Raw genomic sequence first — 12,377 nt, forward strand, 5'->3', positions numbered from 1 at the left:
ATTGACACGGGTTTGAAATACCTTATATTTAATAACATGTTCGGTTCATAACTAATATTTGAGTATTTTTTTTATTAAAAGGTGCAATATAATTAATATTTGTTTAGGGGTTAGGAATTACATATAAATAATTAAAATGATTTGATTTGTTGCTAATATAATGCATCTCAATAATTATTGACTTTAATGTAAAGAATAATTAATGAAATTTAGTAATGAGATTAGAAGATTCTAGTTTAGTGTTTTTTTTTTTTTTTTTTTTTTTTTTTTTTTTTTTTAATTTCCTCATTTTTTATTATTATTTATGTGTTTAATAATTTGTTTTAACATTTAATAAAGTTTTCATATATTTTTAAAATTTTAAAAATATCTAAAAAAAACCCTAAAATTACTTTGTTGTAAGAAAAATGTTGAATATATGACAGATATATTAAATATAAAATTATTATTATTATTATTATTATTTTTTTTTTTTTGTAGATTTATGGTACAGAAAATTAAAAATATTAAATTTTATTAAATAAATATTGAATTTAAGCAATGAAAAGTTTATTACACATTTTAAAAAATTTTTTTTATCAAATAAATAGAAAATTGAAATGTCAACTACTAATTGTGGAATTAAAAAAAAAAAAAAAAAAAAAAAAGAACCGCCGTTAAAGAGCGGGAGTCGGCACCGACGCGGCATGGGCTTATATAAACAAGGAACAGAAACAGGTCGCACTCCGACACCGTTCCCGGAATCGCGACTTCACTCTGATGCCTTAATACAATCCCAAGCAATCCACAGGTATCGTTTCGATTCTTCTTCTTCTTCTTCAGCATTCTGCAGAGTCTTTCTTGTAATTCATGTAGTAGTTAGATCTGGTTGCTGTCTCTCGATCCTCTGATCTTACTGCCGGAATGTGTATATCTCATCTTGATTTCTTGGTGCCACATTTTTTTGCTTCAATTTGTTGGTAATTTGTTAGTCGATCATCATAAGCTCCTTTTTTTGAGTTCATTCATAGAGACTGTTTGCATTTGGAAGCTTGTAAATGTGGTTACGATGTTGGTTCGATAAATGTTAATTAAGATAATATCCTCCACCTATGTGAGCCTTTTTTTTTAATCTAAATATGCTTTTGATTTATTTTTATGGCATGGTGAGATTTGGATAATTGTGGTTCTTATAGAAAATAATCCTGGTGACTTGCAATCCTATGTTGAAGTACTGACTGATTCATCACTTTAAGTTTTTGGGTTTGGTTTGAGTGATTTAACATGGTGGAACTTCCACCCTATGTTTGAATCGCTGTAATGTTATTTTCACCCTAATTAATATTGATTTTCATTTGTTGGGCCTTCTACATATTTACAAACCTACAATACCTACAAGTTAGTATTGATGTAATTCAATTTACCATAAGTTTTGGGTTGAGTAGTGATTTAATGTCATATAGTTTCATTTTTATACAAATGGAAGATCGCAGTGTGGCTTCGGTTCTCTTCCCCCATCTCTAGAAATATTGTTTTCAGTAAGAACAACCTTGGATTTTCTTATATATGCGCCGGTATGTGAATTGATGTGTTTACTTTTATTGCAGAGTTGGTTTGTGTATCAATTGTGACCCTGTTGTCTCCGTTGTCACGATTTTTGTCGTTGCAGTATTATGGAGACTGAAGGTACAGATGTTTGCATGGATAAAGAGCCCGATCGTGTTATAACGTATTCCTCTAGAGGTGGTTCCCATGCTTCATCGTGTGAGGATAGCCTCAGTCATCAGGATGTCATGGAGTCATTTGGCGAAATAAATGGGGATCACGATATCAACAATTCAGAAGAGGGAAGTGAATCAAAGGAATATGAAGTGAAGGAATGTACAAATGAAAAATCAATCAAGATTCCTGAAATGCACCCTTCAAAGAAACCAGGCCAACAGCAAAATGTGGTTAGCAGGTTGAATAATGAAAAAGAGAGACTGGAGGAGAAGGTACAAGAAGGAAAGAACGATGACAAATTACTGTTAACTGTGAACTCATTGAAATCTTCTGCTGGAAATGTTCGTTCAAGACATACTGTCCCACAGCCATTTGCCTTGGCAACGGAAAAGCGTGCTTCATCGGGTACTCGACTTCCCAGCGCTATCACCACTGAAAAATCTACCAAAAACAATATTCGGCCTGCAAAGACCAAATCAAATCAGGTATATTCTTAGTTCTAAGGATTTGTATAATTCAATTCATTGGACATGCTTAACCCACTGCTTTCACTTGAACGGATGTTTATCAATGAATTTGCTTTCACTTCCTGCAGCCCACATCTCCTAGGGTGTTGAGGAAGCCACTGCAACCTAATAACAAGAAGCATGCTGATGAGGAAGATTCCTGCTCTGCTGTTTCTGTGTATCTTTCTTATCTTTACACTATTTTATTTGCTACTAGATTTAACCTTTCCACATTTGCTCTAAAATTGATTTTTGCCATCGAACAGTAGCAGTGCAGCATCAACTCGGGCTATCAAGACCAGAATTACTGTTGCATCAGTTCCTGCATTGAGGTGCACAGAGCGTGCAGAGAAAAGGAAGGAGGTACTACAGCCTGTTCATCTTATCGTATCCAGTTTCTTTGTTCACTACTTTTTCTATAATAATCTATATCCTACATTCTTACTACATTTTTTCTCATGTATTTAGTTTAACTCGAAATTGGAGGAAAAACTCCAGGCTCTGGTGGCTGAGAAGACTGAGTGTGAGACGAAGTCCAAGGTAAAATATGTTCTTCCTCTGGTGGAGGAGGATATTTGTTGCTGCCTCCCTTTCCTTTCCTTTTCTTTTTTCTTGCTTGTCACTGTCTGAAAATCTGTTCTTATTAGTTGATTCCTGAAGTTTATTCTAAAGTTAATATCTTTCTTTCCTTGTCATCTTCATTAATCTTCCCAAATTTGAAGGAAGAGACTGAGGCCGCTATCAAACAACTAAGAAAGAGTTTATTATTCAAAGCAAATCCAATGCCAAGCTTCTACCACGATGGGCCTCCTGCCAAGGCTGAGCTGAAAAAGGTACTTATTACAAATTTTTGCGGCCCCTACATTATCTTGACAAACAGAGAGCATATTATTGAGAATATACGAATTCATTTTCTGCTTAAATTATTATTAATAATACTGTGTGCCAGCTCCCACCAACTCGTGCAAGGTCACCTAAACTTGGCCGACGTAAGAGTTGCAACAATGCGGTTCTATCCAATGGAAACAAGATAAAAGTCAATCGTGGCAAGGGAAATGGCCATCGTACCAACAGTTCCAACAGAGATACTATTGCATTGGATGTCACCGAGAATCGGAGCAATGTCGTTCGCTTTGTAGAAAACGAGCTGAAGCAAGGAGAAGCCTTTTGCGAGGTGATTTCTATTGATGTAAATGGTCCTACGAATGTTTCTGTCCAGTCTTAAGTTGGTGACGAACTTCCAAGTCTCTTCGACCATGCTTTACGTCTACCATTTTCAAGAGTTCGTTGCAGTGGTTTGTGTAATTTATGAAATGTAAATTTCTGTAATTTATATTGTTTGTTTATGTGGAAGCTTTTTACTTCCAGATCAAATAATTATCTTCTAAGGGCCCTCCCCCTGACAGAAAAAAGGAAAGCAGAAAGAAGCAGATCTACTAAGATGTGGTTCGAGCTATTGTTTTCTTTGTTACTTTTGTACGTAAATTATACATTGACCATTCTTGTTTCATAGACTTCGATCTGAAAATAAAAGTGGATACTGTTCCTGTGGCTTTATTGCTTTCTGTTACATGATTTCCATTATTTATGAACCTAACTTTGCTTTCTATTATACAAGAAAGGACTATTGCTCGTCGGTTATTCACGTGCACGGTTGAGGAGGCAAAACAAGGTGCGTTTCATTGAATCCCTGTCTGGAAAATATTTTTGCTTGAGCAAATTAAGATAGAAGAACGAAAAGGGCTAGCGCAAAAATGTATGAAACTAACTCTTGGTCATTTTATCTCATGGTTTATGAACTTCGAATATTTCGAGATTAAGAAGTTAGCGCTTATTTTTTGCCTTCGTTGCGCTTTTTGACAGGGAACTTCTTCAGATGCAAAACATGAAACAAACTCGAAAAACCAGTGCCCTCACGGATGTTCTTCTCCAGGCATGAGGAGAAATCTTTGGTCTAAAATCTCAACTCCCAACCGTCTCGTGCGACACATCCAGCTCGTGAGTTGCTTGGCGCCCTTTTCTAAGGTAAAAGAGATCCTTTTACCCTTTGCTTCTTCTATGACATATAACATGTTTAATATCTTGGATATCCATCAAGAGATTTGAATCTCTCTCAAGATTTACTATTAGTTAAGTTGAAGGCGTCTATCGTTTCCACTAGTATAGAGGACTTGCACCGATTTGACATACAAACTCGATGTCTTTCCTTACAGCTAAAGCTTGTATAGTTGCCAAAAGAAGAGGGGCTCCATAAATAAGAAAGATTTAGCTGGCCATATTCCTTGGCTCTTGGGTATTTTAGCCTTCCAAATGTGTATGTATTGTCTTGATTGCATCCAGCCAAATTTCCATTGATATCTTTTTCTTACCAAATTCTTATGCCCAGACTTCAATATGACATTCAAAATGAAAACAAAAACTAAGGTATTGATTGTGTGCACATTCTTAGCTATTCTTAGGCTTTAGATAAGGCTAGGTTTGAGATGTATTTTGGGGCTTTTGTTGATTCGGGTTGGTTACGGGTTCAGTGTGCAAATGATTGGGTCAACCCGACCCAACCTGATAACATAAAAGAAAAAAAAGAAGAGAAGGAGTTGGGCCCAAGTACACGTACTCAGTACACGGTACGTGTACTCCTCCTTGCACGACGCACACTTTAGTCCTCGGCTAGTGTATCAAAGATCAATCGTCATTAGTACTTCTTCCCAATTCCTACTCGAGTACCCTCCTCGTTAGTCTCCACCCAATACAAACACAATATAGTCTTCGCACAGCACAGTTGATAGCTCCACACTCACATTCTCCTTGCAGTACACTCTTCGGTCTTGGGTCGATGCCTCCTCCTCCCACTCTTTTGGTCGGAACCTCCTCCTCGCCAGTTGCCACTCGGTTATTCTTCCTTCCTTCCTTCCACAGTTATCCTCCTCGCAATAGAGGTGTAAATCCTTCTCACAGTGCACTCTTCAGTCTTTGGTCGGTGCCTCCTCGCTAGTCACCACATAGTTCTTCCTTCCTTCCACTTAGTTCTTTTTCCTTTCTTCTACGAGAGATTCTTGGGCATATTTTTTTGAACCATTCAAACAACTATAACTTTTGGGTTGGTCCAAGAAATTACCTTAATCCGGCCTATGTATATGTACACCCCTTAACCTTAATCCAGCCAATGTATATGTACACCCCTTATGCATGATTGTTTAGGGTTTCTGAGTGTTACCCAACGTTTTAAATACATTTTAAATTTGATGAAATCAAAAGTCAAAATAAATTGATTTTTTTCCTATAAAGTTTTTTTTTTTTTTTATTTGGATTACGTGTACCATCAATTGGACCCAACAAAAATTATTTCTACTTGTTATCAACCTTTTTATTCTTTATTTTTTGATTAATACTGGTCATGATTGAATGCAATTTCTTTATTTTGGGAGAACGGTTCCAAATTTTGAGACGGCTCTTTATGCTCATTTCATATTCTTGATTTGACAATAACATTTGGATTTTTATACTAATTAAATAAATGAGATAATAATGTTGTCGGGTTCCTTTATAAACTTTTCATTATACTCATTAAATGATTTCTTAATCCCGACAAAAATTCTAAGGTGGATGACGGGATAGAATTATATTTAAGGTATCTTAAGTTTCGTTCTTAGAAATAATATTTCGAATTATTTCAACTCGAGGTTCAATTACTCTTGCATAGATTACAAACTTTAGGGTGGCAGAAGATTTCATTGTATTAATTTTAATATTTTGATTTATGATTTAGCTAGTGATCATTCTAATATTGATGGGAATAAGAGTTGCAACGTTTCAGTTGATCATAGGTTCTAGCTGACTAAGACTTTTATATTGATATAGGACTAAAATTGAAAAAGAAATTAAAAAAATTGCAAGTGTGACGACTCGCTATTCAAACTGATCCAATTCCTACCTATTTCCTGAAGTTTCTAACGTTGATTTCTTAGTCAAGCTCGACGGTTTAACCAAGGGAGAAGGAATGACTCAAGAATAGACTTGTAATTCTATAACAATTATAACTGACATTGAAGTAGAATATTTTTGTTAATAATATAATATTAGAGTACATAAAAATAATAATGAAATGATTTTAAAAATACCCATTTAACACAATTTTCTAGTGAATTGTTTTTTAAAAAAATTCTTACCTAGTGTATGGACGAAAACTGTCTATTGACAACACAAATTATCTCCAAGCTTTTCTTATTTTTGAAAGTTTACTAATATTTTTGAAATATTTAATAACCGTAAGAATATTTATAAAAAAAACGTTTTTAAACTTTAAAACAAAAAACTTAAGGAAACCCTTGAAAACTCAATGATATTTAGCAAAAATGTATTTTTTTAAACCATTTTGAAAAAAATTATTTTAAACAAAGTCTTAGAGTTTAAATCCAAAAATAAATATCTAAATATTAAATAACTCAATTAATTCGATAATATATTATAATAAAAAAATAATTAAAAAAAAAGGTGTCCTTTTGGGATTATCATTATTAAATAACTCAATTAATTCGATAATATATTTATTAAATTTATTTATAACAAGCGTCAAACATTTGTTCTTTTATTTTATTTATTTTAAATCTCTACCGCCTTTTTCGAGCCTATAATTTATTTATTATAGTTTCACTTTAAATTTTTAATTAGATTTAAGTACTCATTTATTTTAGTTCTTTTATATACTTTCATTCGATTCAGATTTCATTCGATTCAGATTCGTCATTGTATTGTCAACTTTTGTCTATTATAATTTCATTACGATTTTAATGCAACACGACCCATATTAAATTTTATGAAATATACTCATAATTTTATTTAAAAGGAATTGTCGTTGCGTATATAAAATTTATGTTAGAATTTTATAAACAATGACCAAAAAAAGTCGTTTTTTTTAAAAAGCAATTGAAAATTCGAATATTTTAAAAGCATAAAAATTAATAACATTGACTGAACCTAAAATCCACCAAATGAACAAATTAACCCAAAATAATTTTACACTTTCGAATGATACTCCTAAACTTTAAATTACTTTTACTACTAATTTTAATTTTAGATAAGACGGTGTTAGTATTTTGTTTAAAAAGTGAGAAAAATATCGAAATTTTTTTATAAAAAAATTATATATATCTTTGAACTTATAAAAATTTCATTAATATATTAAATTTATTTTGCAGTTAATACATAAACTAATATTAATATTCTTAAATTTTTTTAGTTATTTATTATCAGTAATAAATTTATTGATATTTTTAAATATTCATATTCTAGTAGAAGCATTTATTAATTTTTTAGTTTAATAATATTTTTAAATTTTCATATATATTTTTTTAAAAATTAAAAAATTCTTAGATTTTTTTGTTTTATATTTATATCCAAATTCAATAGTGATATTTTAGAAAATATGTGAAGGAAAATGAAAGAGAGAAGAAAGGGACGGATTTCAAACAAATTATTCAACTTCCCTAAATAAAAGTGGTCACCTCTTTATCCGGAAACTTCTCACTTTTAAATAATAATTTATATATATTTCTTCCGTCAAAATTAAAAATTAAAAATTTTAGTAGTTAGATATAATATTGTCCGCTCTGAACATAAATTCTCTATCGTTCGCTTTTGATTTCTCCTTAAAAACATTATTTCAACGTACATGTATTTTTTTATTTATAAATTCATGATCAATCGTACAAAATAACACGAAGAAAAATTAGAAAATAAAAACTATAATAAATAATTTAAAAAGTGACCATTTTTGATATGTACATGAATCACGTTTAATATTTTAATATATAGTTTTTAGATAAATAAATATGGGTATGGGTATGTTCTAAATTACCTTTATATAGGCTGGCACTTTGAAAATTTTAGAAAGCAATTTAGCATAATTTTTGGAAATACAAAATTCTCTCTCAATCTTCCACTCCGGCAATCGCCGCCGGAGTTCTCTCTCCGACATGAAGCTCTCCGGTAACTCTCTCCCGAATCTCTCCGGCGTTATGGGAGTCTAACGTTTTTGTCTTCTTTCTCTGGGTTTCTGATTATGCTGTGTTTTGTGGTTCAGATCTCGTCGAAAATGGCGGCGGAATCGCCAATCAGGCTCGGATCATCGCCGTGTCGTTGGTCGGCATCGCGGCGGCCGCCGGAACGCGTTACCACTGGGGCAGGAAATCGAGGCCGTCGGCCGTCATCGAAGATCAGAAAATCATTCCGGTGATCGGACGGACGGAATCCGGCCGGTCCGGAAACATTGAAGCGTTCCCTCACTATGTTGGTATGGTTCCAAAAATTTAATATTATTCATTAATTAATCTTTTTTTTTTAATTTAATAAAAATAAATAAATATTAATTAACTCCTGACCAATCAGTAGGTTAGGTGTATGACACTGTTTTGTTATTATTATTATTTAATAACGACGATAATAATAATTACCCTACGGAGTTTTGAAAATTTAAGAGACAGTAATAGTGACGGAAAATTGTTTGACTGATAATTTGTGGATTCTATTGCAGCGAGGCAATTAGGGTTTATGGATGTCGGGGAGTGCCCGAGGTTGGCGAAGTTGATGAACGATTATTTGAAGAAGAAAAAAGGATGTGAAGAATCGATTTACGAGTATTTGATTGATGAAAAGGATGGTGATTCGTTATACGTGAAGTTGATTGAAGAGTTGGAGACGTGTATTTTGAGTTACTTTGCTTTTCATTGGGATAAAGCTCCTCAGATGGTTTCTCAGGTATGCTTACTCGACACATACTCGACACGACCATATTTTATCATTACGTTGTGCAGATAAATTATAGGTGTTTGAATGGATCGTGTTAATTAGAGTTGTTTGTTCTTCTAGCAAAACGATTTTTGTTGGGTTGCCCATTTTCTCATGGGGCCTCGTGGGGACCTTTAGGGACCCACGCATATGGAGCGTACTGGGGAGGAAAAAACCGAGAAAACTAAATGTTTCCGTCCCCATCCCGTATAACCCGTTTTTATATTATTATTTAAAACTTAATAAATTAATTATTTTATTTATGTTAAATTAATAAAAATATCCCTCGTCTTTATATATATATATATATATATATATATATATATATATATATATATATATATATATATATATATTTTTTTTTTTTTTTTTTTTTTTTTTTTTTTTTTGTGGTAGTTTCTTGACTTTTGAAATATGATAGTGAAATGTGCATGTAATTTATTGAAGTAGTTGGGTCAATAATTTAATTATAATTAAAATAACATGTAACATTTCCTCACGTTATGAATAAAATATGATATAATAATTATTATAATATGTTTTAAAAAAATATTTTATGGCAAAGACTTTATTATATATGTTTATCTTCTATTTATTTAATACGTTATTACATTTAATATTTGGATAATTTAAATATTTTATGGATTATTTTTTAATATTTAATTTTTGTGACATGTGTTAATACTTTTTAATGTATGATATTTGAGTTTCATGAGATTTTAATTATTTATTAATGTAACGTGTACTATATATAAATATAATTTTTTAAAAATAATAAAAAAATAACCCGAGATTTATTATTTTTAATTATTATTTTGTACATAATATTAATTTTTGTTGGGTTGGTGCAGGCATTGACGGATGAATCTGAGCACAAGACAAAGTTCAAAGGCTTAGTGATGGCCGCCACAAGGTTTATATTTTTTATTTTAATTTCTCAACTTTTAAAATCAATAATAATCCAAATAAAATTAAAAAATAGTAATAAATTCAGAAATATTTTCAATAAAAAAGAAAATTAAATGTTTTTAATTTGACGAAGCTTAGGAAGCAGAGGTTCGAGAGGGTGACGAAGGAGCTGAAAATGACGAGGGTTATATCGACTTTAGTCGACGAGATGAAAGCAATTGGCGGCAGCGATGCTGATTCTAAATGCACCGACGTTATGGCGCCCGTGGCACTTAGTCGGAGGAGCCCCGTTCTCCTCCTCATGGGTGGCGGAATGGGAGCCGGCAAAAGCACTGTCCTCAAAGACATTCTCCAAGAGTAAGTAGATAGTATTCCTTATCTATAAATTCATCGTGATTTAATTTTATATTTTTTAAAAAATAATTATTCTATTTCATTTAATTGGTTTGGTTTGGTTGAATTTGAAATAATTTTGGGTTAATTAGACCGACCGTTTTGTAGACCGTTTTGGTCGGAAGCCGAAGCAAAAGCCGTAGTGGTAGAGGCGGACGCTTTCAAAGAAACCGACGTCGTTTATAAAGCAATTAGCTCCATGGGCTGCCCCGATGACATGCTTTCATCCTCTGAGCTGGTGCACCAGTCATCGACCGACGCAGCATCGTCGTTGTTGGTGACGGCGCTAAACGAAGGTAGGGATGTGATCATGGATGGAACTCTTTCATGGGAGCCGTATGTGGAACAGACGGTTGAGATGGCGAGAAATGTTCACAAGCATCGGTATCGCATGGGGGTTGGCTACAAAGTTGCTGAGGATGGCACCATCACTGAAAATTACTGGGAACAAGTGAGCCCAGATGAAGAACATCGATATGATTTTGATGGGATAGTTGAGAAAGATCGAAAGCCTTACAGAATTGAATTGGTTGGAGTTGTTTGTGACCCACATTTGGCTGTTATTCGAGGCATAAGGTATGAACGACTTAAGGTTAAATTACAAATTTCGTTTCCATAGTTCGTCTTGAACCAATGTCAGATATCTCAATCTACTCTCATCTCTCAATGGTATCAAACCCAATCATTGGGTGGTGTGCCAGTGAGGACGCTAGGTTCTCGAGAAGGATGGATTGAGAGATCCCATATTGATGTGGTTGGAGATGGGAACGAAACATTTCTTATAAGGGTGTGGAACCCTTTCCTTAGTAAATGCGTTTTATAACCGTTGTGGGATCTCTCAATCTACCCTCATCTCTCAATGGTATCAGAGCCAATCACTGGGTGGTGTGGCAGTGAGGATGCTAGAGATGGATTGAGAGATCCCACCGTAGTTGGAAAAGAGAATGAAACATTTCTTATAAGGGTGTGGAAACTTTCCCTAATAAACGCCTTTTATAATCGTTGTGCGATCTCTCAATCTACCCCCATCTCTTAATGGTATCAGAGCTAGTCACCGGGCAGTGTGCTAGCGAGGACGCTGTGTCCTTAAAAGGGAGATGGATTGAGAGATCCTATATTAGTTAGAAAGGGAAACAAAACATACGTTATAAGGATATGGAAACTTGTCTATAATAAACGTGTTTTATAATGGTTGATATGAATAAACAGGAGAGCAGTCATAATTGGAAGGGCGGTGAGGGTGAACTCACAATTGAAGTCCCATAAGAGATTTGCGAGGGCTTTTCCGAGATACTGCAAACTTGTTGATAATGCTAGACTCTATTCCACCAATGTCCTCGGCAGTCCACCGAAGGTAAACAAATCTCGAAAAACGACTAAACTTAAATATTATTTTATGAAGTTCAAAAACGAAACTTATAACTATTTACAGTTGATTGGGTGGAAAAACGGAGACACTAAGTTACTGGTGGATCCCGAGGAAATCAAATGTATTTCAGTGACGAGTAGGATGAAGGAGAATGCAGCTTCCGTTTACGAACTTTACGAAGATGCAAGCGTTTTAAGTGAAGAAGGTTCTCTATGGAAAGACACTGTCATGTCATCTTCTAGGGCCAATGTTCAAATGGAGTTGAAGGCTTCCATTCAAGCCATTGAATCAAAATAACAACTCCTTTGTATTTGGTCGGGACGTTTGTGACGACGGTTTAGGGTTTAACGGAAACGATCTTAGTAAGTACACTCCTAGGAATGAAGGATCGGGTCAATTTGTGTTCGACTTGTTTTTTTCCCGTGGTTTTGGATAGGCTAAATTTTTTGTTGAGTTACTTGATGTTTTTTTAGAAATTCGTAAAGAACCCTTTTGAAAGTTTACGTGTACTAGTCTTGAAGTGATCTTGTTGCTGAGTATTGACGTTTCTATTGTTGTTTGTCGTTGTTTTACTCTCTTTCTCTCTAACATCCCTCGTTAACCACGAAGTGTTGAACACTATTGTTAATCGTTCTATTCTTGAATGATATAGACGTTGATTTTTTCTTAGTAGTTCGTCAAGTGCGTGGAATGCTTATTATTGGTCAATAACGAGG

General features: G+C 33.6%; 2 protein-coding genes across 9 annotated transcripts; both read left to right on the top strand.

Annotated features, from left to right (window-relative positions):
- Window positions 1-647: 647 nt before the first annotated feature.
- On the top strand, window positions 648-4,518 carry LOC111807586 (protein WVD2-like 3). Of its 8 annotated transcripts, XM_087128794.1 has the most exons (11): window positions 648-790; window positions 1,649-1,931; window positions 1,974-2,186; window positions 2,297-2,385; window positions 2,474-2,570; window positions 2,676-2,747; window positions 2,930-3,040; window positions 3,157-3,381; window positions 3,826-3,879; window positions 4,071-4,232; window positions 4,421-4,518. In XM_087128794.1, exons 1-11 carry the CDS (start codon window positions 687-689, stop codon window positions 4,433-4,435), a joined length of 1,425 nt encoding a protein of 474 aa, XP_086984920.1. In that variant the 5' UTR covers window positions 648-686; the 3' UTR covers window positions 4,436-4,518. The 8 variants fall into 8 exon arrangements, with proteins under 8 accessions (XP_086984920.1, XP_086984918.1, XP_086984919.1 ...); XM_087128792.1 differs by having other exon boundaries at window positions 4,071-4,518; XM_087128793.1 differs by having other exon boundaries at window positions 2,477-2,570; window positions 4,071-4,518.
- A 3,526-nt stretch (window positions 4,519-8,044) lies between these two features.
- LOC111807160 (calmodulin calcium-dependent NAD kinase) lies at window positions 8,045-12,220 on the top strand. Its single transcript, XM_023692749.2, has 8 exons — window positions 8,045-8,192; window positions 8,287-8,496; window positions 8,737-8,960; window positions 9,842-9,903; window positions 10,038-10,256; window positions 10,401-10,868; window positions 11,502-11,646; window positions 11,725-12,220. The coding sequence occupies exons 1-8, from the start codon at window positions 8,180-8,182 to the stop codon at window positions 11,956-11,958; spliced, it is 1,575 nt and encodes a 524-aa protein (XP_023548517.2). The 5' UTR covers window positions 8,045-8,179; the 3' UTR covers window positions 11,959-12,220.
- Window positions 12,221-12,377: the final 157 nt, after the last annotated feature.

Source organism: Cucurbita pepo, chromosome 12, assembly GCF_057944985.1.
Source record: "Cucurbita pepo subsp. pepo isolate OVF chromosome 12, ASM5794498v1, whole genome shotgun sequence".
Lineage (NCBI taxonomy): Eukaryota > Viridiplantae > Streptophyta > Magnoliopsida > Cucurbitales > Cucurbitaceae > Cucurbita > Cucurbita pepo.

Excerpts from the sequence above, each read along its gene's own strand:
- LOC111807160 (XM_023692749.2), top strand. Across the intron at positions 8,497-8,736 it reads AGCGTTCCCTCACTATGTTG|CGAGGCAATTAGGGTTTATG; the intron begins GTATGGTTCCAA and ends ATTCTATTGCAG. Across the intron at positions 11,647-11,724 it reads TCCTCGGCAGTCCACCGAAG|TTGATTGGGTGGAAAAACGG; the intron begins GTAAACAAATCT and ends AACTATTTACAG.
- LOC111807586 (XM_087128792.1), top strand. The coding sequence starts at position 687 with ATGGGCTTATATAAACAAGGAACAGAAACAGGTCGCACTCCGACACCG. Across the intron at positions 791-1,648 it reads CAATCCCAAGCAATCCACAG|TATTATGGAGACTGAAGGTA; the intron begins GTATCGTTTCGA and ends TTGTCGTTGCAG. Across the intron at positions 3,041-3,156 it reads CCAAGGCTGAGCTGAAAAAG|CTCCCACCAACTCGTGCAAG; the intron begins GTACTTATTACA and ends ACTGTGTGCCAG.